Source organism: Molossus molossus, unplaced genomic scaffold (assembly GCF_014108415.1).
Source record: "Molossus molossus isolate mMolMol1 unplaced genomic scaffold, mMolMol1.p scaffold_m16_p_20, whole genome shotgun sequence".
Classification (NCBI taxonomy): Eukaryota; Metazoa; Chordata; class Mammalia; order Chiroptera; family Molossidae; genus Molossus; species Molossus molossus.
Genome location: NW_023425356.1, coordinates 36,398,009 through 36,425,522, shown reverse-complemented (window position 1 = coordinate 36,425,522; position 27,514 = coordinate 36,398,009). Strand labels below are relative to the sequence as shown.

At 43.0% G+C, this 27,514-nt stretch overlaps 1 protein-coding gene across 2 annotated transcripts in view; it reads left to right on the top strand.

Annotated features, from left to right (window-relative positions):
- KCNH1 (potassium voltage-gated channel subfamily H member 1) overlaps window positions 1–27,514 on the top strand; it is a 323,861-nt gene that overhangs the window by 20,060 nt on the left and 276,287 nt on the right. For both annotated transcript variants that reach the window (XM_036272815.1, XM_036272814.1), the window contains exons 2-4: window positions 8,765–8,888; window positions 12,268–12,374; window positions 26,600–26,728. In XM_036272815.1, coding sequence (XP_036128708.1) covers window positions 8,765–8,888; window positions 12,268–12,374; window positions 26,600–26,728 — 360 coding nt within the window. The remainder of the gene's footprint in view (window positions 1–8,764; window positions 8,889–12,267; window positions 12,375–26,599; window positions 26,729–27,514) is intronic.

Sequence of the window (27,514 nt, the reverse complement as noted above, 5' to 3'; positions counted from 1 at the left end):
AGAGCCCTCTTACTTGGCATTCTGAACCGGCAGGGACATAGCCAATCACCTGGAGGAATTGAGAAGCCTCGACTAAGCAAAGGTGCTGTCACGGAGTCCTTGCGCCACCATTTAGATACTTTTTAAAGATATTCTCACTTTCTGAGCCTTCGTATTCTTATGGCAGACGTATACCTCTGGAGGATGGTGGCAAACGGGCTGGACCCACCTCGCTTCACTTTATTTTATTTAATGGACCGTCTCTTGTTTACAAGCTCCCACCTCGCTGAACAGCAAGGGGAGACTGGTTATGCGGGACTCTGAACTTCTGAGTAGATGGTATCTCAAGTAGTCTTTTTGGGTCTCTCTTGGGTTCAGACGCCAATTCTATCCATCCCATCGCTTCTCTCCAGATGGCGTGTGGGGTGGGGGCAAGCACAGTATAGCCTCTGGGGCCTCATATCCCCAGGTGCAAGGTCTTATATCCCTCCTCTAGTTTCTTGGGTCTCTAGCAATAGCCCTGGTGTGCTGGTCACTGGGTGACCAACTGATCTGTGGAACTCAAGTGTGCAGCTGGTGAACCTATGTTTCATTCTTTGGGTTGAAAAGAACTTGGTGCTCTGCCACACTCTGTCTCTCTCTCTCTCTCTGTCTCTGTCTCTCTCTCTCTCTCTGTCTCTGTCTCTCTCTCTCTCTCTCTCTCTGTAACTTGATAATCTAGGCTCTCACTGGCCCTGCAGCTCACCTCTGATATTTGCCTGAACCCCCAAGTTGATCTTCGGCTTGGGAAGTTTGATAAAACATGGCCTTTGGTCACCTTACTCTACTGCGATAACCATCTGTTCATACAACTTGAGCAGCAGCAGCAGCAGCAGCAGCAGCAGAGCAGTTGGGAACTTCTGGGTTCTTTGCAGACCCTCTGGGCACTGAGGGAGGCTCAGTAGTGCTAACACAGCCAGGCTTTGCTGTGTGGCAGCTTTGAGTCACCAGTGTGGTGCTCTCTCCCACCCCTGAGTCTCAGATGGGGATCCAGGCACAGATTCTTCCTTCTCGTCCCCTGTCCTTCCTCCACTCCTGTCACTGTGTGGAAGCAGGACTGTTATAGAAACATGTCAGCACACAAACTTTTAAGAGGTAAGAGGCGATAGTGTGTAAGTAAGGGAAGAGATAAAACATTGCAAAGATTGACAGGTGAGCCCAAGCATTTATAGGAGGAACCATTACTTTACCTATGTCAGTATTTCCTGAGGGCATTGTTGTATATCACAAGGTAAATCATAATATATAACGGCAATACTGGTAACGTTGACGCATCAATGAAAGGTCCTATTATTATACTTAGTGTTTTTTAGGAAGGCACATAAATATTAGGTGTTAGAAAGATTTTCATAGAAATGGTCTGATTTTAGTATTTGAAATGGAATAAGAAGGAGACTATGTAATATAACAATTAAAAGCATGGGTTTTGAAGCCAGATACACCCAGGTTCAATCCCAACTTTAATCTGCTGTAACTGATTATGTCCTCAGAACTCAGTGTCATCATGAGTAAAATGGAATCCACGACATGTCATTCAGTGAAGCGATACCATCTCATAAAGATTGTTGTAAAGGTTAAAAAAATCTCAATATATAGTGAAGTACTTAGTATAGAGCCTGGCACTAAGTAAATATCAGACGCCAATTCTAATGGGTAAATATTAGTAATAGGTGGAATATAACTTACGTGGAATTCCCTCAATTCCTGATGATATATGTGATGTTACGGTATTTGCATGGGTAGCATCGATCTCGTAACAGATTGTGTTCTGGAAGGTAATTTTCAGGTCAATTAGTAGTTTATAAATTGAAGATAATCCAGAACATGCCCCCTTTCCAGCCAAGCAGAGTGGGGGTCACTGTGTGTGCCAGGGCGGGCGAGTGAGGAAGAATGTCTTTCCTGTTGGAGGCAGAGGCCTGCAGACGGGGACTAGAATCCTTTCCTCCGTTCCCTCCGGTCCTCGGATACCGAGGGGATGCCTAGGCTTCCTGTCGCATCACGGGACGCTTGCTCCCTGCAAGCTCTCATTTCTTGCTTGGGTTAGCAGTAGATCAACTATTTTGGAATTGTAAATTTTATGATGAGAAATGCTCTGAGTGGATAGTCAATAGGCTGGTGATTTTATCTTTATGGCACTTCCTATTTTTCTGTTTCCTTTCTAAAGTCAAAGATGCTAGTGGACTTACTTGGTTTCTCCCCAACAAGCCTGGGGGTGAATATGCACTCCGGGGACTGATGCTGCAGGAATGATGAGTACCTTTAAAGCATGACCAGAATACTTCTATGAGAAATTGCAGTGATATCTGGAGATTGAAATATATCCTGGTCTCATTTTTTAGTAAATGAAACATTTAATCAATAACTTAATCTTTTCTGATTAAATTCATTAAAAATTAAGAATATACTGCCCTGGCCGGTTTGGCTCAGCGGTTAGAGCGTCAGCCTATGGTCCAGAGAGATTCGGGTTTGGTTCCCGCTAAGGGCACGTACTTCGGTTGCAGTTTGTCCCCGGCCCTGATTGGGTCGTGCGGGTGGCAGCCACTCGATGTGTCCCTTTCACATCGATGTTTCTCTCTCTCTCTCTTCCTCTCTTTCCCTCCCAGTCTATCTGAACAAAAAATGGAAAAATGTCCTTGGGTGAGGATGAAAAAAAAAAAACGAATATACTTACTTTTATCAAGGTAATATATGCTCATGGTTAAACCATTTAAACTGAAGATAAAGAAAAATAACCTACACCTTGTCCCCTTGCCCATTCTGCTCACCAAAGGCCACATGTTCTAATTTTAGCTGTTTCTTCTTATAGTTTCTTCCACGTCTTTAAATAACACGCATCACAACTATTTCTAGATTTTAGATATCTTGTGGCTTCTGTTAATTCAACTGAGTCTTTAGCTCACTTTATTTACTTTCTACCTTCTAAGCTTATATTGCTCCCTTATTGGATAGTTTTGAATTTTTAAGTAAAATATTAATACCTTTCTTTTTTTATTATAGCAGCTCTAGACACCATCTCATGACTGTTCTCTTTTATTTCTCTAAGCTTATCATTTGTATTTTTACAGTGTCAGAATTGATGAGGTCATATTCAAACACTTAACAATGACATAATCTGTGTTTGACTATGTCGGTTTTAAAAATTGGAAAGTAAGCCCTGGCCAGTTTGGCTCAGCTGTTAGAGTGTTGGCCCGCAGACCACGGGTTTGATTCTGGTCAAGGGCACGTACCTCGGTTGCTGTTCATCCCCGGCCCTGGTGGAGGTTGTGCAGGAGGCAACCAGTCGATGTGTCTCTCTCACATCAGTGTTTCTCTCTCTCTGTCTCTCTCTCTCTCCTTCCACTCTATCTAACAATAAATGGAAAAATATCCAAATATCCTCAGGTGAGGATTAAAAGATTGGAAATTAATAAGATGTTTACATTATTATGACAACGATGAGACATGGTGTATTTTGATTTCCTTTCTTGCACAGCTTAAAAAAAAATTTTTTTTTATGCCTCTAATTTCTTTTCCAGCCTCCCAAGTTATATACTTTCGTTGAATTTTTATGTTGTTTATCCCTGGATCACTCTCTTCTGAATCTTCTGTTCTCTGAACCATTATGTATGGAATGTTTTCTATTCGCTTTTCCCTGCTTTCTGCAATTGGAGCCATTTTCCCCAGTTCCCACGCTGTCTTCTTTCTTGCGTGACTCCCACATTTTTGCTGATATATATTCTCAACTAACTCCCTAAGAAAGGATATATGGGAAACAAATTACCTGGGTCTTTGCATACCTGAAAATATCATTATTCTACCCTCACATTTGATTGCTTAACATTTTTAGAAGGTCTTCTGGCCTTTTCTTGTGTTTTTCTTTCTGTTGTTTTTATTAGGGTGCACGCTGTTCCTCTTGGATTGATCCTCTGTCTTATTTTTTTCTTAAGTTTCTTGTCTCTTTCTCTTTTGGTACATCCTGTGAGACTTCATTTTATCTTCTAACATTTATGTTGAATTCTAAATTTTTACTCACTTTTTAGAAATACCCTCACCCCAGGATATGTTTTTATTGATTAGTAGAGAGAGAGGAAGGGAGACAGAAAGAAAGGGGGGGTGAGAGAGGGGAAGAGAGAGAAAGAGAGAGATGGGTTGCTTCCCATATGCACCCTGACTGGGGATCGAACCTGCAGCCTTTTGGTGTACGGGACAATGCTCCAATCAACTGAGCCACCTGGCCAGGGCAAATTTTTACTCACTTTTAATTTGCAGGAGCTTTCGTTTGTTCTCTTAAGCCCCCCTACCCCCAGAGAGCATCCATTTTTTGTCTTATGGATGTAATATCTCTTGAATCTCTCTATTTAAAAAAAAAAATAAGGATTAAAAAATTCTTGTTTTCTATATAGTCTGCTCCTAGAGTCATTTTTTTCTTTTGATATTTTTACTTTATTCTTGTTTGTGTGTGTGTGTGGATTTTTACCTTTTGGATTTATTTACTTTTTATTTTAGTGAGGCATAGGATAGGAAAGAAAACACGTTATTTATATAACTGGTGATTCTTCCTTCTTAGCACATGACCTAAGTGGGGCATTAGCCATGAAAAAGTTCACTCAGTTTTTCCCTCCTACCCTAGGTTTCCTGAGGGAGATTAATTACAAATTTCAGGAGTCAAGAGAAATAGTTAAACTGACTAGACTTCATATCCACTTAGGGGTGATTTAGTGAATTTTGTACTTCTCTCAAGGCTTAGTTACTCAGTTCAAGAAATGTGTATTTATGCCCTGGCCAGTTTGGCTCAGCGGTTAGAGCGTTGACCCATGGACAGAGAGTCCTGGATTCAGTTCCTGCTAAGGGCATGTACTTCAGTTGTGCTTTGTCCACAGCTCCGGTTGGGGTTGTGTGGGTGGCAGCCAGTTGATGTGTCTCTCGCACATTGATGTTTCTCTCTCTCTCTTCCTCCCTCCCTCCCTTCCACTCTATCTGAAAGATAAATGCAAAAATGTCCTAGGGTGAGGATAAAAAAAAAAGAAATGTGTATTTATTCAGGGAGTGAAAACCCACGTGAAGGGATATTCTATCTTCACAACAGAGTCACAGATCTTGAGCCTGAAGACCTTTCCCAGTAAGGTCTTCAGGTTCATCTCCTTTCTAGCCCTTTGTCTGTCTACACTAGTCTGCTCCTTGCTGCCAGACCTCTAGCTAAGATAATGTATGAAGATGGCTACACTAAACAACAAATTTCCCATGTAGACACAACAGTTGTCTCTTAGAAGAAGACACCATCTAGGCCTTTCATAGTTAGAGAGGAGAAGTCAATGCCTAGCTTCAAAACTTCAAAGGACAGGCTGACTTTCTTGTTAGGGGATAATGTAGCTGTGACTTTAAGTTGAAGCCAATGCTCATTTACCATTTTGAGAATCCTCTGCCTGTGCTCTATAAATGGAACAACAAAGTCTGGATGATAGAACATCTGTTTATAACATTGTTTACTGACTATTTTAAGCCCACTGTTGAAATCTACCGCTCAGAAAAAAAGGTTCTTTTCAAAATATGACTGTTCTTTGGCAATGCACCAGATTACCCAAGAACTCAGGTGGAAATGTACAAGGAGATTAATGTTGCTTTCATGCCTGCTAACACAGCATTCATTCTGTAGCCCATGGATCAAGAAGTAATTTTGACTTTCACATCTTATTATTTAGAAAATACACTTTATAAGGCTATACCTGCCATAGATAGTAATTTCTATGGGCAAAGTAAAATGGAAACTTTCTGGAAAGGATTCCGCATTCTAGATGCCATTGAGAACATTTATGATTCATGGGAAGAGGTAAAAATATCAACACTAACAAGGGTTCGGAAGAAGTAGATTCCAACCCTCATGGATGACTTTGAGGGGTTCAGGACTTCAGTGGAGGAAGTAACTGTAGATGTGATGGAAATAGCAAGAAAACTAGAATTAGAAGTGAGGCCTGAAGATGTGACTGAATTACTGAACTCTCGTGATGAAACCTGAATGAATAAGGAGTTGCTCTTAGGATGAGCAAAGAAAGTGGTTCCTTGAGATGGAGTCTACTCCTGGTGAAGATGCTGTGAAGATTGTTGCGATGATAACAAATGATTTGGAATATTTGTAAATGTGGTTGATCAAGCAGTGATGCTCTTAGAGAGGAATGACTCCCAGTTTGAAAGTACTGCTGTGAGTAAATGTTATCAAACAGCATCGCATGCTACAGAGAAATTGTTCATGAAGAGTCACTCAGTGCAGCCAATTACTTTATTGTTGCCTTATTTTGAGAAATTGCTCCCTGGCCAGTGTTGCCAAGTGGTTAGAACATTGGTCCAAGCACCAAAGGGTTCCTGGTCAAGGGCATGTACCTGGGTTGCAGGTTCAATCCCTGGTCCTCTCTCTAAAAGTCAATGGAAAAAATATCCTCGGGTGAGGATTAACGAAAAAAAGAAAGAAAAAAAAAAAAAGAGAAAAGAAAAAGAAATTACCACAGCCACCCCAACCTTCAGCAACTACCATCTGGATAAGTCATCAGCCATCAACATTGAGGTGAGACCCTCCATCAGCGAAAATATTATGACTTGCTGAAATTTCAGGTGATGATAGCAGTTTTTAGAAATAAAGTATCTTTGAATTAAGGTGTGTGCACTTTTTAAAGACATAATGATATTGTATACTTAATAGATTATAGTTTAGTGTAAACATAAGTTTTATATGCTTATAATACTTATGGGAAGCCCCAAAATTTGTAACTAACTTTATTGTGACATTTACTTTATTGTGGTGGTCTGGAATTGAACCTGCACTATCTCCAAGGCCTGCCTGTGTTTATGAATATGTGGGAGAGATGGAAGGAAGGACCGGGTATAGATTTCCATTAAAAGCATGTCTATAAAGTTAGCAGATTTACAGATTAACTTCATGAAAGTTGTGTTTTATGTTCCATTTAAATAGATCAAGATATTCTTAAGAATAGATTACTGTATTAGTCATTCCTCCTTCCTCTCCCTCCTCTACTCCTCCCCACTAGATGGCAAGGGATGGTTACCTATTGTGAATAAATTGTAAATGCTATAGTAGAACAAAATTAACCACCCAATTAAATGAGGGCATTATATGTCATATTACTTCACTCTAAGTAGAATGCATATATAAACCATACAGTTTATAAGAAAAGAAGGGTATGCGTCTCCCTCCCTCCCTCCCTCCCTCCCTCCCTCCCTCCTTCCTTCCTTCCTTCCTTCCTTCCTTCCTTCCTTCCTTCCTTCCTTTTTCTTTCTCCCTTTCCTCTCTGCCTTTTTCCTTCCCTCCCTTCTTCCCTCCCTTCCTTCCTTTTTGGAATGGGTGATTATTCTGTGCAGAAGAGAGAGCCAAGCTAAAATAATGATTGCATTTAAATTCTGGATGTTGTTTACTTACTTCAAGGTCTTGAAAAGGAAAGATGGATAGTTGATTTACTGAGCACAAAAAGTATGGAAGACTTTTGATCTTCAGAAATGTGGAAAGTGCCCTGCTGCTGTGGCTCAGTTGGTTGGAACATAGTCCTGTAAACTGAAAGTTCACAGGTTCGATTCCTGGTCAGGGCACATACCTAGGTTGCAGGATTGATCCCTGGTCGGGGCCAGTAAGGAAGGCAACCAGTCAATGTTTCTGTCTCACATCAATATTTCTATCTCATAGATTTCTCTCTCTCTCTCTTTCCCTTTCTTTCTCTAAAATCAATAAACATATGCTCAGGTGAGGATTAAAAAAATGTGGGCAGTGCCCTGGCCGGTTTGGCTCAGCAGTTAGAGCGTCAGCCTACAGTCCAGAGAGACGTGGGTTCGGTTCCCGCTAAAGGCGCGTACCTTGGTTGCAGTTTGTACCCGGCCCGGGTTGGTTGTGTGGGTGGCAGCCACTCGATGTTTCCCTTTCACATTAATGTTTCTCTCTCTCTCTCTCTCTCTCTCTCTCTCTCTTCCTCTCTCTCCCTCCCACTTTATCTGAACAAAAAATGAAAAAATGTCCTTGGGTAAGGATAAAAAAAAATGTGGGAAGTGTTTCAAGTACACCCAGTAGCCAGACATATCTGGCTACTTAATTCCTGCAGGAGAAGTGGATGGTGGACTGGCGCTCTGAAATGCAGCTTCTGTGGCTACAAAATCTCAAAATCAGCAGGAAGGTTTTGTCACTTTGAGCATCTCCATCAAGCTCTAGTATTAGGAGGGGCTAGTCTCTTCCTTACCGAGAGGAGGGCTCTCTGTCATGTGTATGATCCAAGAGGCAGCCCTCTGTCCCCGTCCCCTACCTCTGTAAGAAGGCCTTCCCCTCCCAGATGGGCAAATGTGAGTCAGGGTCCCCAAGGCCAATTTGTAGCTTCTGGTAAAGACTGACAAGCCTAAGATGCTGGACAGAGTCCAGAAGAAAGTATCTGGTGATCTTTCTTGTTTCACATTACCAGAATACTCTCACTGAGATGACAAATTCGGATAGAAAATGACTCATGGGAATCGCTGGATTTCTACAGGATTTGTTGATTGGTTGGTTAAGCATGTTTTTTTTGCTAACTTCTTCTTGGGGTATAGTAACCTTAGCATTTGCAATCAAATGATTCACTCTAAATTACTGTTCTGTTGTATTTCTTGGAGGACCATTTTCTTGTTCAAGAGACTATTATGGAAGGAAGCAAAATTCCCTGGCTTGGTTGACATTATTTATGTCCTCACTGAATCCTCAACTAGTGCCGTACCTCATGCGCTCTTTTCTTCTCTTTCTTAACAGATACGAATTTTGTGTTGGGGAATGCCCAGATAGTGGACTGGCCTATCGTGTACAGCAACGATGGATTTTGCAAGCTGTCTGGCTATCACAGGGCGGAAGTGATGCAAAAGAGCAGCACCTGCAGGTATTTGTGACGGGGCGGTTCTTCCGGGCCATCTAGCACGGCATCTATCAGAAGAAGAGTCTTACTCAGTGTGGAAATGGCCTTGCTCTCATTCGGTGTTTATTCAGGAAAACTTATGGCAATATCATCTCCATTTCACTCACTACTGGGAATAGCAGACTTAAAACATGGTTCCCACAATGGTTATCTCCCAGTCAGAGAGAAGAACTCAGAAAAATCATTTTATTTATAAAATGTGAACTCAGAAGTGGATGAGGTTTCATGTAAACTTGAATGTGAAAGTTAGAAGATTAAATAAAATTTAAGAGGATTAAGTTTTAGGATTTCCGACTGTTTTAGAGAATCACTGCAATGTTGGAAACAAGGGCCTGTTCATAGAGCCTTTCATCAGAGAAAGAGAAGAGAACCGATATTCTGTTGCCTTCTAATTCTTGTTACATCTCTCTGTGATCCCGAACCCCAAACCAGAGGCAAATGGTGCTAAAAGGGTAGCTTGTGTAGTCGACAGGGCTACTAACCAAGCCGCACCCTTGGGCAGTGGTGTGAGAACAGCTCTTTCAAAGCATCTTCAAGGTGTTGAGTAGAACTGGTGGCCTGTCCCCGGCCTGGCGGTTCCCTGCAGTGTCCCAGCAGGTCCGGGCTCAGCACAGCCTTTGGCTCCTCACTCCCCGCCTTCTTCTGAGTCCTCCATCCTCAGTGAGTTTGCATGAAGCGGAATCCTCTTCCCAGTCCTTCCAGAGCAAGAAATAAACTCATCCACGAAGGGTGGCAAAGCCGGTGGGACCCAGGCATTATCTTTGGTTTTCAGAAGGTGCATTTTCAATGGTATTAAGTCAGCCGAGGAACTACTTTGGTAAAAATGATGACATGTTTTGAAAATATTATTATTTTCTTAAATTTTAGATTTTGGGGACTGGGGAAGAGAAGGTTTAAGGACCCCCCTCCCGCCCCAATCCCATGCTCAAAGGTTTAGAAATTATGACTCTTAAGTAATACAATAGCATCCTCTTACATTCTTGGTGCTTTTATCCTCTTACGTGTCTATGTCAAGAACAGATCTGCATCCAGACAGGCACATGTGGAATCAGAGCAAATCGGAGAGTTAGCTGTACTTCTTAGTGGGACTTGAACAGACTTTCCCTTTTCTTGCTTCTTATCGGCTGTAATCAGATAGTGTAAGAAAATCAGATACATTTGCTCATTTGGCCAACTTTTTTATTTTATTTTTTTTACCTACAATTCTAAGAAGCTCATGTAATTCTCGGAAGCTGTCGCTTCTCTAGAAGTAAAGTCAAGGTGCCTTGTGCTAGCTATAGTCCTCATCGCAGGAGCCTCTTCTGCTTCGCTGGGGCGTGGCAGGCACTGACATCAGTGCCCAGGAGAAGGACTCTTACACTGCAGCTCCAGAAAGTACAGAAGAGAATGCAAACCGGGTGTCATTATGGCCCTTCTTTTATTGGAAGACTCCATTCCACAGGCATTTGTTTTACCTTGTGGAGAAAATTGCTGGCCTTTATAGCTGGCGACATCGCTGAAAGGCGGGTCACTTATCTAGCAAATTAACTCAGAGAAAGTGGGAGGAAGCAGAAAAGGCCTCTGAACAACGGGCTAAATAAAATGGTCATAGAGCTGAAGTTTTTTACCTCCCAGGAGAAATCCTCCTGTTCTTGGCAGGGCTAATTTAGTCTTGATGTATTCTTCTTTTTAAAGATAATTTAACAAGCTCGGTTATGTCTTTCCCTGGTTGATAGGTGAAGAGCACACCCGAAGGCAGAGCGCTGCAAGAGACAGGCATAGGGGAACCACAGGCATTGACAGCTCTCACTGGGCTGGGAAGGACATGATCATGGGGACACCGAATGCATAAATTCCACAGCTAGGACATTTTTCTTTCAGGGGGCTGGAAATCAGAAGCCCATGGCTATTTCAGTATCAAGCTAAGCACGGTACTGGACTTGATGGTTCAGGAATTGCACCCCACAATCTCTGAGGTTCTTTTTAGCTCTGAAATTCTATGATTCTGGGATTCAGGTCATCAAGAATAAGCTAGATTGCATTTGGTGTAGAAGATGGGGAGTGTATTGTTTAGGAACCCGTGTCACGGCTTCTGTGTTACCTAAGACTTGAGGGTTGAGCGGTGCCTGAAGGCCTGGCATGGGCAGGATGGATGCTCAGTGGATCTGCTGGCCCAAGGCGAGCCTTTGGCTTTGCCAGCTCCATCAGAGACGGCTTTTCTTCTCGTTCATTCTCGTTAACGTCTTGTGCCATTCGCTCTGTCTAGTTGGGAGTGTACCTGTTCCTAGAGGGACAAACCCTGGTCTTCACACCACATTCAGTGGGGCCCAGGAAAATGGACGGTTCTCACAGATGTTCTGCCTCTGCCAAGAACCAGTACTAGTAGGCAGGAGCTTCTACTCTCCAGACATTTTCCCTAATTTTCCCCAGGTTGCTGCTTTATCCCCTTAGTCTACATTTCTCCAAACATGAGCAGTAAGGAGTCAGAATTCATAGGATTTTAGCATCTCAATTTTTTTAACCCAGGGCTTTTTCATTCCCCCACCCCGCTTCTTTTGGGTGGGGCAGAGCGTAGGAAATAGTGCTGCAAAGACTAGTGGCTGAATCTTCTGGTTCTTTAGCTCTGTCTTAGTGTTTAGAGCATCAAACTGCACCTCTTTTCTTATTTGGTTGGAAAACATTTGTGACTTTTTCCCCAAACGTTTGTTTATTTTATTGGGGATGAGAAGAAAAATCTGTGGTCAAATGTCCTCTGCATCTTTCCTAAGCGTTCTTCCAGGATGAAGTTTAAATTATTCACACGGCTTATAAGGCCATGCTGTCCTCCATGAGCTGGCCTGTGCTTACCTCTTTGTCATCTGTTGCAAATTTTCCCTTGTTGCCCATATTCCAGTCATACCGAACTAAACCACGTTCAGTTCCAGAAGTAACTCTCACCTCTGTGCCTTTGCACACACCCACCTTTTGCCTGTAATGTTCTTTTCTTGTTGATGTGACTTGCTCTTTATATTGCATTTGTCCTTACCTCTGAGAAGCCTTCTCTGACCACTCAGTACTCCGTGACTGTTCTGTGTTCTCTAAATTCTTATGTGTTGGTCGTACTGTTTCCCTATCTACTCTTTTCCTGTGTGTCTTTCTTATTGGACTGTTTGCTTTGGAGAGCAATGATAGAGTCTTGATCACAGCTGAATTAGTAAATCCTTTTTGATTGAGTGTTTTCATTGTGCGTGTGTGTGTGAGTGTGCATGTGTGTGTGTGTTCGTTCTACATAGCACAGTGCTAGGTATAGAACAGATATTTAACATATGCTGGTAGAATATTAAATATTTGCTGATCTAACTTGAGCTCTTTGGTTGCTTTGCAGTTTTATGTATGGGGAGCTGACTGATAAAGATACAATAGAAAAGGTGCGGCAAACATTTGAGAACTATGAGATGAACTCCTTTGAAATTTTGATGTACAAGAAGAACAGTGAGTATTTAGACCATTCTGAACCATGTCTTAATGTCCTCGGCATAGTAACATATCTCCTTTTCCCCTGCTGCTGTCTTAAGTTTTCTTCTGTCCCATCAGCTAAATATTACTTGAAGCGACTGTGTGTGTTGGGAAAAACGGTATGAATTGATGAGTTATACTATTCCTCATGGGAACATTTGAACTGGTCACCAACCAATCAAGACTTCTTGATCTTTTTCCTGCCAGGAGTTAGTGTTTTTCCCATTGGTTTACTTAATGGTGAATTGCTGGCTTAAGGCACTTGTAGACTTTATGCCTTCTTGGGGGGAAGGAAGAGATGGGACAGAAACTCTGTGCAATTCACCGTTGTATCTATCTTCGGGGCGCTTAGCACAGCAGGCAGTACCAGTAGGTGCCCAATTAAGAGTTTCTAAATAAAATTCGGCTCTCCTGGTGACCTCAGTTTTCCATTATAGACAGTATTGATATTCACAGTGCATTGTTAATTTGTATTGGTTTTGGCTACAATTACTTCCACAAAGTATGTTAAAGAGGTTTTAGGTCAATTCGTCATGCCCAAGTACAGAGCTTGCTTTTTTCTCAGGAGAATGGAGAGTAGCTATATTAGAAATATGGGAAGCGGGGCACAGGCCACAGCTGGGCTGCAGAGGTGTCGAACAGCACCCTGTTTTTTAAAATGCTATTTTGTTTGTAAAGAATCCTGTTCTTTATATGCAGGACTCAATGGTAGATCATGGGTTCAATAGAACATTTCCATGGTGGCCCAGATGGTACAAGAAGCTAAGTGTTTGATTTGGTGGCATTCACAGTGATACGTTTGGCTCTGAAAGCAGAGGGCAGATGCCGCTTTATGTGGAAGGAGCTGGGGCTTGTTTTCAGTCTGGCATGTTGAGCAGGCAAATGAGAGGACAGTTTGCTTGGCAGCCTGTGCAGATGCTCTAGGCGTCCACAAACCCAAGAGGGTTGGTCCTGGAGGTTTCATGTTAGAGATGTCGCCTTGCCCCATCTCACTCAGCGTACGAAGAATGAGGTGAAAGACTATGAAGGGTTCTGCGCAGACCTTCCCCTACGGGGAACACAGCTCAGAGCACGACCTCAGCGGCCTCTGCGGGTGGGCCCAGCTGAAGGAGTAAATGAAGGATTTTCCACACTGGCAGCTTTGGGCACTGAGTAGTGTGGATTTCCGGAACACTAATTGGGTAGGTGTATCCCCAAAATACTTTTTGCACTTCTGTTTTGCTTCAGAGATGTCAAGCTTCATTAGACTACGCATTTATCTTGCTCAAATTCAACTCTATGTGTTGGGCCCAAAAGGGAAAGAGAAGGCAGCATCATTTGAATCGAGTTAGTGATTTCACTTGCCATTGCCTTCAGTGAGCAGGTGGCCCCGAGTGGGGATGAGCTGGGGAAGGGAATTTGCTCTTCCCTCAGCTGCCTCCAGGGCTGACAGTCTCAGAGTGTGTCTCGTTGCCCTGAAGGTCATTCTGGTGTGTGAAGTTCTGGACTTCAGGGAGACGTGGCCTCTGCGTGTGAGCCAGTCAGTGCAGCCGAGTTCTGCAAAGAATCAGCGTCCCCCCCCTCCCTGGAGACTGACCGAGGTGGGCTTCCTGGCAGCCCCATGTCAGCCTGGGCACAGGGCTCCACTTCAAGGGTGATGTTAAGGCATTTTCAAGAGTAATTCTGGTCATGTGCAGTGTTTACCTTACCCGTTGACTTTAGGAGTAAATCTGTGGAAGGTATGACTCCACTCTATTTTAAAAGGTGGTTTCTCTAAGCCCTGTGAAGTAGGCATGGCTGACGTTGTTCAGCTCCACTGTATAAGTTAAGTAGTTTAATTTTTTACCCGAGGTCATGCAGAGCCAGGGCCTGGCTTCCAGTGCTGGTCTGTGGCCACTCTCCCCAGACTGGGACAATGTAACTGGGTGCAAGGCAGGGCCAACACATGGGTCATGCAGGTGATACTCTACACAGGGGCTGCTGGAATGGCCGTGGTTCGCTTGCGGAGCCCTCCGCGCCCCGGCCTAGAACTGTGTCTGTGCTGAGGGAGGAGCGTCCCTTTCTGACTTACACAGAGATGTCTGTGGGCTACAGAGGACCCATGGAGGCTAGGCCTGTACTTGCCACGAAGCATGGAACTGATGCAGATAGTGCTGGTTTCTGCCCAGGACCTGCTCACACCCCCAACTCCTCCAAATTCCCCCCTCCCGAGGAGTTTAGGAACTTGAAATTATTTGTTAAGCTTGGGAATTTTAGACTGGTTGCACCAAATTCTATGCTATTTTTTTCATTCCTCACCTGAGGTTATTTTTCTACTTTTTATCAGATAGAACGCGAGGGAGGGAGGAGAGAGGCAGAGAGAAACGTCGACGTGATAGAACCACATCGATTGGTTGCCTTCCGCACAACCCACCAGGGCTGGGGATGAACTGAAACTGAGGTACGTGCCCTTGATCAGAATCAAACCTGCTACTCATTGGTCCGCGGGCCGGCGCTTTAACCGCCGAGCCACACTGGCCAGGGCTCAACAGCTTTTTATTGTCCAACTATGTCAGGCACTAGGCTTGCTGCCTGGGATGTGGTTTCAGAAAGAGAAATGCAGCTTCTACTCCGACAGCATTTGCAGGGGTGGGGCAGCGTCCACAGGACAGAGCCATAATGTCTTGGTGGTGACACCCCATAGGGCAGTTACTTAACCCCAGCTTAGGAGGTTAGGGAAGGACGTCTTCCCAGCAGACAGGGGGTCCATGCAGAAACTGAAGGGTAGGTGGGGGTCAGGCAGAGAGCAGGGCAGAGTCCCCAGGCTGCTGGAGTGCAGGTGGGGAGGCCGCAGGTGAGAATGAGCAGCGCAGTTTCAAGAGACACACGACAGGGCGTCTCAGGCTTGGACATGCCCGGGAAATCCCCTGCGAATCAAACTGCAATTTCCATGCAGTAGGTCTGGGGAAGGGGCAGACAGTCTGCCCCCAGGTGATGGTGAGGCTGCTGGTCCACGTGGCACATTCTGAGCAGCCAGGACAGAAGGAGCCATCGTGAAGACTGACTTCTGGGCCTAAAGTGTGTCCTTTACGGCTAATCCCCTGCACCCCGCATAGCGCCCGACACAGAAAGTGCTCCAGCAAAACTCATGGAGTAACTGCATAAACATACAAGTAAGCGAGGGGGGACCAGTGGGGCGGCCAGGGTGGGGTGAGGGGCGTGGAGGGGTTTTAAGCAGGGGTAAGTAGATAATCTGATTTTAATTTTAGAAAGATGATTCCAGGAGAGTGGAGCTGGAATGGAGCTTTGGAGATGGGAGGTCGGGGCCTGTTAGGAATCACCCTGGTGACAAGATGCGTGTGGCCTGCTCAGGGGAAGAGGCAGCTGAAATGGAGAGATGTCCGGGTGGAAGGGGCAGTGGGAGGAGTCTGAGTGCAGGACTTTGTTAGTGGTGCCCACGGGCTGGCTTCCCTCAGGTTGCCCAGCCCCATGCGCTGCCCAGGAAGTGGGAAGCACAGGAACTCCTCCTCTGGCCAGAAGTAAAACTCTCCAAGAACCGAGAGAGCAGAGCCCGACCCAGCGGAGTGCTCAGTGAATGTTTGCGTTCGTGACTGTGTTCGTGACTTTGGAAGGAACTTGATTGTCAGCAAGAAACAGATGAGTGAAAGACAAGTGCGTGATTCAGAGCGTGGGCATCGGAGCTGGGCAGTGAGCAGTGTGGGCTGGACGGCCAGGTGATGCCCTGGAAAAGCAGACTGACCCCACGTGCCTGGGAGGAGAGGAAGGAGGAGGAAGAGTCGGCTTCTCCTTTCAAACTGTGTGGTTCATTAGATGGAAGCTTTCAGCATTTTAAAGCAGTGTAGAGTCCAGTGGGGGAAAAGCCACACCCCTTGAGGTTTTTAAAATGTGAAATGTCATCATCTAAATGAGTGTTTATTTTTCTCTCTCATTTTAAAATTAATGCATTTTTACTATGGAGGATACGTGAAGGTATAAAGAAGAACAATCACTCCCAAGACTCAAAGACTCAGAGGAATTCTGCTATACTCTTAGCTTGTTTGCGTTTCCTTTCAATTTTTGCCTGTGGCCATGTTACGTAATTGATATTTTGACATAGATGCAATTTGAAATCATACAATTATGTAATCTTCATCACAAAACTTTCCCCATCATTAAAATCCCCCATAAGAATCATTTAGAAAGAATTTTATTAATGCTTCCTCTGTTGTTAGATATTTATAATGTTTAAATTTTCTTTATTAAACGCAGTGATAAGGTGAATATCTTTGTGCAAAGATATTTTGTGGACATTATGAAATATTTCCTAGAAGTTGAGTATTACTGTGTCAAAGATTGTGAACTAAGGTTTCTGAGACATTTTGCCAAATAGTGTTCTGGGGAATTGAACCCATTTCCAAGTTCACTTGAAGATTACAAGTGTCTGACTCATTGTAGTGCACCAGCATTGAATAGTATGACTTAAATTATCAAATTGCCTATAATTAAATTTTTTTGTTTAATGAGAGTATTTTTAATGCTAGTGAAATTGAATAGTTTTCCTGTTTACTATCTATTTAAAATTACCCTTTTATGTTAATTGTTCAGATTCTTTGCTTATAAAGTTTATTTAATTCTAGTGATTTTACTTATTTTATAAACTTTTAATACATTGTTTTGATTCTTTTTTTCTCCTCTCCCATTCTTTAGTATTTGCAAGGGCATTTTGTAGAAAGGATCTTCTATTGATAAGCATTAATGGTTTTCTAACCTTTTGGGGAGTTGGGAGTAGAAGGCTTCATGGTATGTTTTGGAATGAGTATGCAGAATACTCATATCTTGAAGGATGGATTAATTGACAGGTTTATTCCTATTGGCCAGCCTGACCAATAAACCTGGACATTTTGGTAGTGCTATATACTTCATATTGTTACTTAAGTCATTCTCAGTGTGCTAGAAAATGTTCTTACATAAATGACAGTCATCATTAATACACTCATTCAGTAAATATTTAGGCAGTTGCTCTTGTGCTAGTCAGTTACTTTTTCCATTTTTCAAACAAGAAAGTCAAGAAGTATCAGCCCTGGCCTGGCCAGTGTGGCTCAGTGGACTGCACACTGTCCCATGGACTGAGAGGTCCTGGTTCCATTCCTGGTCAGGGCACATGCCTGGGTTTCGGGCTTGATCTCCAGTAGGGGGTGTGCAGGAAGGAGGCTGCTGATCCATGTGTCTCTCTCACATCGATGTTTCTCTCTCTCTCTTCCTTCCTCTTTCTCTAAAAAAAAAAAATAAATAATAATAATAATAAAAACATAAAAAAAAAAAAAAGAAAGAAGTCTCGGCCCTGTGTGAAAGCAGTACATCCTCTAGGTAACACTCCCCAGGGTGTGATCTACTCCATAACTCATGGCGAGGCTGGTGGGCCCATGTGCAGGAGCTCTGGTCAGATTCTCCGTCAGAGAAGACTGGGAAAGGCATCTCGCAGCATCTGCCAAGCCAGCAAGGGGAAGCTGCTGGCCAAGTACCTACTGATTGCCTACGGTAGGCCTGTGGGTATCCAGATTTAAGAAACTGACTGCCTTTGAGAAGGTTACAATCTAGTCGTGAAGACAAATCTAATAGGAAAACAATAATATTTTGTCTCTCTTTCTAGTGGATTGTCTTTTACTTATTCAGTGTGAGGAGCTGCTTCTATTAAGGGATATTGATCCTGAATCTCACACATAATGAAACATAGTACTCCTATTTACATTTTTTCTTTTTAATTAGATACTTTAAAATATACTGTATAGAAGTACAACACTTTTATGTCAGTGCCTTCCTTTGTGTTTCTGAGCTTTATATAATGCTTAGGAAGCTCTTCTCCTTACCTAAATAATAAATATATTCTTCCATTTTTCCTTCCTGTACTTTTATTGCTATGTTAGAATATTTAGAATGTTAACCATTTGGAATTTATTTTTATGTTATGTGACATAGCAATCTAACTTAATTTACTTTCCACATTGTTTACTCGGTTGTCTCAGTACAATAGTCCTCCCTTTTCTGCAGGGGATACATTACAAGACCCCCGTGATGTCTGAAACCCTGGATAGTATTGAACCCTACATACACTGTTTCTTTTTACTATGTGTACATACCTTTTCACTGAAAAGAAGCACTGTACAGCTTCTCATTGGCATTTCTAAATTGTCAGCGTCACTACTCTTGTACTTTGGAGCCATTATTAAATTAAAAAAGGGTTCCTTGAACACACGCACTGCGACACTGTGACAATTGATTTGATCACCGAGACAGCTACTACACGACTGGTAGATGGGAGTACATACAGCGTGGAGACACTGGACAAAGGGATGGTTTCCATCCTGGGCTACAGAGCAGGACCTCTTAAGGTTTCATCATGGTACTCAGTACGGTGCATAATTTCATCAGGCTATTCAGAACAGGGTGTCCTTTAATACTCATGAAGTGTTTATTTCTGGAATTTTCCATTAAATATTTTTGTACCATGGTTGACTGCAGGTAACTGAAACCTTGGAAAGCAAAATCACAAATAAGGGGGGGCTTCTATACTTTTTTTTTTTTTATCCTCACCCAAGGACACTTTTGCATTTATCTTCTGATAGAGCAAGAAGGAGAGAGGGAGCAAGAGGGAGAGAGAAACATCAATGTGAGAGAGACACATTGAGTGGCTGCCACCCACACGACCCCAACCGGGGCTGGGGACACACTGCAACCAAGGTACGTGCCCTTAGCGGGAACCGAACCCGGGACTCTCTGGTCCATGGGCAGACACTCTAACTGCTGAGCCAAACCGGCCAGGGCTCTATACTATTTTTAAAGAATCATTCTCATTTGAAATGCCCTTTTCTTTATCTGCTAAATTCTCACACATTCGCAGGTTTGTTTCTCTCCTTTTCCAGGAATCCCTTTGTAACTTACTAACTATGTAAGTTTGGTTGAAGATGCTTTCCCACGGGTCTTCCCCGTATTTAGGACGAGGGTGATGTCTTAGGAGCAGTTGACCACGCAGAGTAGTGAGAAGTGAGCCAGAACATGACAGGGCGTGGCCTCATTGCCGGCACTCAATAAACAATACTGTTATTTTTACTGTTGCTTGTTTGAGGGTCAGTGTCCATGGCTCTTAATTATTGTGGAAGGTAGTTCCTGTCATTTTTCTTTCAAACATTTCTTGGCCATTCTTCTATCTTTATTTTTCAATTTGAATTGGATTTCAGTTCATCAAGCTCCAAGATAAACAAAGGGGGAAAAAACAACTGAGATTCTACTTGAAATTGTATTAAATTTATATAATAAATGGGGAGGTCTGATATTTTACAAAATTACGTCTTTTTTTTTTAATCCTCACCCACGGATATTTTTCCATTTATCTTCAGATAGGGTGGAAGGGAGGGAGGGAGGAAGAGAGAGAGAGAGAGAAAGAAATATCAATGTGAGAGAGACACATTGTCTGGTTGCCACTGGGGACGAACCCCAACCAAGGTACTCGCCCTTGGCCGGAATTGAACCTGGGACTCTTTGGTCTGTGGGCCGACACTCTAACTGCTGAGCCAAACCGGCCAGGGCCAAAATGGAATCTTCTTATCTACAAACAGGGTAACTCTCTTTATTTAGATTTTGCTTTTTGCTCTTCAATCAAATTTTTATTATGTGGAGGTTTAAGCATTGACTTTTTTCTAGCTTTCCCCTTGTTATGGTTGAGACTGGTCCTCTTCCTTCAGAATAGGAGGCAGTTTCATTAAACACCTTGAGATACAGTCTCTTTTTAAGTCATTCAAACCATCCTGTGAGGTGAGATTGATCATTTCAGTCATACAGGTGAAGAATTTTAAAGGAAGGAAGAAAGTAATAGTTTTAAATACCTATGTATCAGACATATGTATTTTTTTATTTAGTCTTAAGTAGGTCTATTATCTCCATTTTACAAATGAAGAAACTGATTCCCTAGGGAAATTACAGTGATGTAGCCAAGCCACAAAATAAACAGAGAGATTGGGCTCAAACCTAAAGCTTAGGATTCCAAATCAGTTGTTCTAATGGTCACTACGTCCGTCTGGTGCTGTCTCATCCTCTCTGCACTAGTCCTCTGTGTTAATGAAGTTGACTGCAGACCAGCTGGTTTGTCTGGGGCAGGCTGCCATTCCCTAGCCCAGTCCCTGGACCTATCCGAATGGCCCAGCCCATGCAGCCTTCCCAAGAGCCAATCACAGTGGCTTGGTCGACTCTGTTGCTGTTGAATGTGGCCTGGCAGCCTGGCTTCCTGGTTATAGAGAGTATCTGGGAGAAGGCCCAGGGTAGGGAGATGATGGGGGCCCCAAATACTCTCATATACCCAAGCCTTGCTGTTTTGTAATCTGACTGCTGGGGTTGAAAAACCCCATAGCCAGGTTAGGTGTCAGGTTCATTATTACGGGACCCAAAGGAGCTACATAGGAGTGACAACCACAGAGCGGCCAGAAGGAGGAGCCTGACCTGAACCGCCCCTCCACTGAGCGCCTCAGCCAGGAAAGAGCTGCCCTCACAGCTGCAACAGCCTTTGCTCTCAGTAGGATCCTCAGATGCTGTCCTTCTCCTGGATTTGTGTATTGATCTTCCTTTAGTGGAAAATTTATCATTGTTCTTTTCACAGACACAGGACATCAAATACTTGCTTTTCTTGTTTTCTCCACTGCAGCTAGTTGGGGGAGGAGGCAGAATTTTAAACTCTTCTTTCCAAATGTGTGTTAGTGTGTGAATATTTGTGCATTTATTTCCTTTCTTGTATCTTGATGGAATGGATCCTGCTGCAGAATCTGGGCTCTAGGAGGGATGCCTGGAGGCCAACTGCCCTGGTCTCTGCCTCTCCGCAGATCTCGATCTGAATGGAACCAAAGGGCTTGGGAACATCCTTGGGGGGCAGCCAGAGGGGTGCAAAGGAAGCTGGGTGGGTGGGGGCCAGGCTGTGGATAGTTCATATTTACTTGAAGCAATTGTTTAATATATTGAAACTTTGAGTAATATTTCATTAGATAAAAATGTTTTGCTCTTAAGAGGAAAAGTTGGTCTGTCGCACGTAGGAGGGACTCATGGTCTCTTTTGGGAGAATTTCAGAACTGACTATTTAAACCCATTATACTTGTTTTTCTAAATTGTTTGGGTAGTGATAATTTGGGAGAGAGGCAGATCTGAGTGACTGCAAAGACCCTGGAAGCAGGATTTGTTACTTTGAAAGTCAGCAAACGTTTCTAGGTCACCTACACTGCCATAGTTGTTGAGTTTCACCACTCCAGGATGGCGCCTCCTGGAGTTGAGCAATGTAATGGCCTAATGTTACCCTATGTGTAACACTACATTGCATGCTATTAGAATATGGGTGCTAGATGATAAGGCAGAAAGTGTATCAGATCTCCCTGGAGTGGATTATGATCTATTTAAAGTTCTCAATTGTTTGAACTGTTTGAGGGGAGCCATTACACAGCACTGTTTTTTCCTGCCTGTGATCAGAACTAATTGAGAGAGATATAGGAAACATCTGATCAGGGAAAAGGAGGTTCCCTCCCTCAACAAGTCCAAATGATCAGTTGAAGACGAACTCTAAGGTGATACAGTCAGCCCTCATTTATTGTGGTTAATCAGTTCCAGCCTCTACTGCGATAAATGAATTTCCACGAAGTAGGATTCTTTATTTATAAATCGAATATTTTCACAGTTAGAGTATAGAAAACCTGTTTATGACCTTCTAAATATGGTTTTTAACATTATTAGAGCCCTCTAGACATGAAATAACACCCTTTAGTCACCATTACACGCATATTACTCAATATATTGGACAAAATTAGAGAAAATAAGACATATTAGATGTTACAAATATCTTATTATTGTACATTTAATTGCACACACATGTTCTTACACACAACCACTAACCTATGAAAATAGTGCAACTTGTTCGATGATGAAGCGATGAAGAGGAAGAGATGTACTGCACAGCAAAGAAGAGCAAGGCTACTGCTCCTCTGAAGGCACGACCTCAGTAGGAGAGTCTTCAGGTGGTGCAGTATCTTCAGCAGGTGCATCATCGTCTTCTTCCCTGAAGGAGCACTAGGAGTAGGCAGTGGGTGTCTGGGTGCGCGGCTGAAGAACATTGTGATAGGCAGTTGCTGGCGCTGTCTTTTCATATGCGTGAGGAGGCTTTTGTAGGGTTCTACCGCTCCATCAAGTGCATTCTGGAACCGCAATGCATACATCATTTGTGGGTCCCATTCGCCAGTCTTGCCTTGTACTACCTTAATAGTTCTCACGACTTGCGAGAGACGCTCAAGTGTAAGGCCAACTTCCTCCTCCTGACCCCCAGGAACCTCTGGCTGCTCTTCCTCTTCCTCACTCGCAGACGTAGTCATCTCCACCAGATCCTCATCATTAAACAGCTCAACCGCATCATTGCCATGGACCTTGGCCTCATCCTTGAAAATGGATGTCCGGGAAGGCATTCTTTCCCAGAACAGTCCTGTTTTGTCAATATTGAACACCTGTTCTGGATGATACTCGCCCTCCTCAAGGATCTTCTGGAACATGTTGTTCACGTAGTCCTCTGCGGCAGGCTGGTCAGCAGAGGCAGCTACTCCATGGAGAACAACACTCTCCAGATGATACCTCTTCTGGAACTTCTCGAACCAACCCTTGCTCGCCGTGAAATCCATCAACATTGCAGAAGAAGGTCCTGGTTGAGGTTTGTCCACTGTAAATTACTGATAGAGCTGCCTCGCCTTCTCCTGGATGACAAGCAAAGCCAAAGGAATGTTTTTCTTGCGGCTGTCGCTGATCCAAATGGCTAGGGCAGACTGTTTTCACTATGAACTTATTATGACTTGTTATGACACACTATGCTTCCTTGTTGAAAAAGACAGTGGCTGTTGCACAGATGTTCTTTTCATCTTTATGGATAGAGTGAATGGTAGACTCATTCAGGTTGTAATGGCGGGCAACCTCCACAATGTTCTTGCCATCTTTGATCATATCCAAGAGTTTCACCTTCTCCTGGATGGTAAGCATCTTCCTCCGGCGCTTAGTTTCATCATCAGAAGCCTTAGAAGAAGCAGCATGTTTAAGGAGCTATCGTGGGGCTTAGATAAAAGTTCTCAGAAATCGCAAACACTTGCAAGAGGGAAGATGCTTCCGATGCATAGAGATGTAGAAGCATGTATGAGAGAAACAAACTTGCATGAGGCTGAGCCAATCAATGGCCAGGATAGGAAGAGGATAGGATAGTGAACAGTACGCTCTGATTGGCTTGGTTGCACCACACCCGATTTTTTGGAAAAAAGTTATTGCCTACATACAAGGAGTGGTCCAGCCGTTGCACCTGACTTTGAAGGATTTGTGGGGGTGCTTGAATACATAGGCCCGCAGTCCATACATACAGTAATTTTAATTTTAATTGTAATATAGGGGTATGTAATTAACTCAGACAACCGAGCGCGCACTGTATCATTTTCACTGGCTGGGTCAACGTTTTAATGAATATATTTGAAAAAACCACGATAGAGTGAAGCCACAAAAGTCAAAATGCGAAGTGATGAGGGACAACTATACATACCAACTATCTGAATTTTTGGTACAAGACATGCATTTAGATACTGAAAAGGGATGATCAGCATAGCGCGTGTTTAATAGGAGAACATTTCTGGAAGCAAGTAGCGGGAACAATTTAGTGGAGAGAAGCATTCAGCATTAAACAGTCTGAACTGTTGAAATGGGGAGAGTTTGTGATGAGCTTGAATTGTAAAATGAAAACGGCCTCCCAATGTGACTAATGTAGTGGCTCTCATGATCTGGGAGACATAGATTGTCATCAGTCCCAGGACTCATAAGTGGAATATAAAGACTAGAGAGTACAGCCCTGGCCAGTTTTGCTCAGCAGTTAGAGCGTCGGCCTGCAGACCAAAGAGTCACGGGTTTGATTCCAGTCAAGGGCATGTACCTTACTTGCAGTTCATCTCTAGCCCTGGTCAGGGTCGTGTGGGAGGCAACCAGTTGATGTGTCTCTCTCACATCGATGTTTTTCTCTCTCCCTTCTCCCCTCCCCCTCCCTCCTACTATATTTGAAGATAAATAGAAAAATATCCTTGGGTGAAGATTAGAAAAAAAAAAAAAGATTCAAGGGTACAGCCCCAACTGGAATGTTCACAACTGGGGCACAGCTGCTACAGCACAGTGGAGGGCTCACAGGTGGCAGCTGGGAGGGTTCTGGGATTTCAGTGAGACAGCACTGCTGGGGTTAGGCCTCCTGTGTGGTAGTCTTCTCATCTGATTTATTGCTAGTTTGATAAATTAGAAATGCTTTCTGGTTTCCCATCTCAAAAGAAAATAGCGTCAAGTTTTCTTTAGAGCAAAAAGAAAATGGTTTTTTAATTTGTTTGCTTTTTGTCCTACCAGCTAGGATACACCTGAGAGATGTGGATGTGTAGGCTCAGTTGGCGTGACTCTTTCTTTCGAGTTTTCTGTTGCTAAATTGGAAATGGTTTCAAATCCCCCAGTTTCTGAGAAGGGTCCTGGGAGAAGCAGTAACACAGGCTTCCCAGAAGCAACGGATAATTCAGAAGCCACATTTTTTTTGGAAAGCCACTTGTGATTTTTGTATAGTGGATTTTCCTTTCCAAACACATTTTTCTTAGTGACATTATAATCCATTTGTCTTCTAAGAGCACCAGAAACTGGCAGGTAAAAATTATGGAAAGGGGAAATTAGAGACAGAGAAATTAGGACAGAGAATTAAAATTATCTATAGATGAACACATAGATAATTAAGATTTAGGTACACATTTCTCACTTAATCTATTTGCTGCCTGTTTTACATTTTAGGGTTAATCATACTTATATATGTATAAATGGTGTAGCTGGATATGTAAACTAGTCGTTAAGTTAGACGGGCTAATCCTAATGTTAATCAAAGATGTTTGTCTGCTTTGTATAATATAGAGGTTGATATGATTGTGGGCAGAGGAACCCAGGTGACCTCTTGGGGATCTGTTTCTATTTCCAAGATTTGGTGAATTATTTGCTTGCTATCTCCTAAAATAAAATAATATAAAATAATAAAAATAAAATAATAAAATAAAATACTGAGCCCAATGCCTGGAACAACATAAAGAAATATTTACTGTGTTTTAACTTGAAAATGGTTATGAAATAATATGTAAAATACTATCCCAGTTACGCAAAATTACACAAATAGTGAGTAGGTTCTTATATTTCAGATGCTGTTTCAGGAGCTGAATACAAGAATTAGATAGGAAGGAACTTTGGCTTCGTGTCTCGTTTAATTTCGTGTCACAGAATTGATCAGTCAGTCTTGCTGATGTCCTCTAGAGATAGAAAACACTTGTATGTTTTCCTTCCTTATGTTCTGGAAGCCGGAGACTGACTTTGTGTGGATACTTGGCCAGGGATACCTGAGTGGGTATCTGAGAAGTCAGTCAGATGAGCCCTGTCCCACGTCTCCTCCTGTGGATGAGGGCAGTGCTTTGGAAGGGCACATTTATTCCCCACTTTAGCTCAGGAACAAGGACCGCAAGTTGAAACACATGCATTGAGCCTCCTAAGGCACTAATGTTATCACAACCCAAACCACCTGGAAACCTCCCTTTCCGGAGGAGCCTTTGCTGGGAGAAGCCCTGTAGTGATCCTTCTTAATGTGTTGTCACTTGCTATTGTATTGGACCTTTTGGATATTTATTTTGGGGAGAGAGACTTTGAAAGATAGTTTCTGGTCCACGGTTGATTGAGCGTGTGAGCCAGATTGATGGGTTCTCGAACTGGACTTTGACACTGGGGTCCTTTGGGAAATTTGAGTTTACATGGTCTGCTGGCCATGCTGGCAATGCCCATCTGGCCCCTACTCTTTACTTGTCCACCACATGGTCCGACATAAGTCTTTAGGTCTCTGTACCTTAGTTACTACCGTGCCTTGGGAGGGATTTTCAATCCATTTTCTAATCGTTTTACAAAGGTTAAGAGATCTCCACTTACCAAATTATTTTAACAGAAGAAAAGCCCCACTGAGTAGTCACTGTGAAAGTTTTATTCCAGCAAGAAGAGAAATTAATGGTATAATAATCCCAGCACCTGAAGGAATGTAGCTTTTTAAAAAGTGAATTAATATTTGTAGCTATTCACTCCCAAGTCTTTGCTTTCATAGCCCCTCAAATGAGAATGCAAATTACTGACCAACCTTTTGATATTTCTTTCAGGGACACCTGTGTGGTTCTTTGTGAAAATTGCTCCAATTCGAAATGAACAGGATAAAGTGGTTTTATTTCTTTGCACTTTCAGTGACATAACAGCTTTCAAACAGCCAATTGAGGATGATTCATGTAAAGGTTTGTAATTCTGATTTGTACAAATATATTTATGCCTTTTTTTTTTTTTTGCCTGTGTTCTGACTCGCATTACAGAGAATTGAGGTTGCCAAGGCAATTGCTGCACAAAGATCAAGATTTAAACTTTAATATGTGTTGGGTAGAGCATTCTATCTTCTTGAAATGTATCGAGGGGGGAGGAGGGGAGGGAAAAAGCTTTGTTTAGGAAAGCATTTGAATCAATGTTATACCTTTTCAGATGAACTCTTTTTGATGAAGTTTAGACAGAAGAAGGTAGCTGGGCACCTCTGGGATCATCAGAATCCTTTTGGGTTTGCACATGACAGATGTCAGTCACCTAAATGAGGCAGCCCCTTGCTACACTCATGGTTTTACACATACACTTCTTTAGATTTGACTGAGTTCTAGCATTTCAAGGTTGTTAAAGTAGATTTTAGCCCATTTCTACCTGTAGGGTTGCGTAAGTCCACAGCCAGTTAATTCATTTGGAGCATGGTATGAATGAACATGGGTGACATTTCCATATGTGTCATTCAGTCAGCTGTGACCACAGATCTTAGCGCTCACCTCAGCCATATCACATGCACGTATTGTTTGGATAACACTGGTGATTAGGAAAGGAGATGGCTCCTGTTTCTAGAACAACTGTACTCCTGAAGAAGCCCAGCTCATCAGCATGCACAAAGGTTGGCGTGTTATTCCCAGAGGTTCGGGATTAGAGGTGTCATGACAATCTTCTCCATCCCTCGTCCGAAGCGTCCACTCCTGATAACGAGAGGCTCCGGG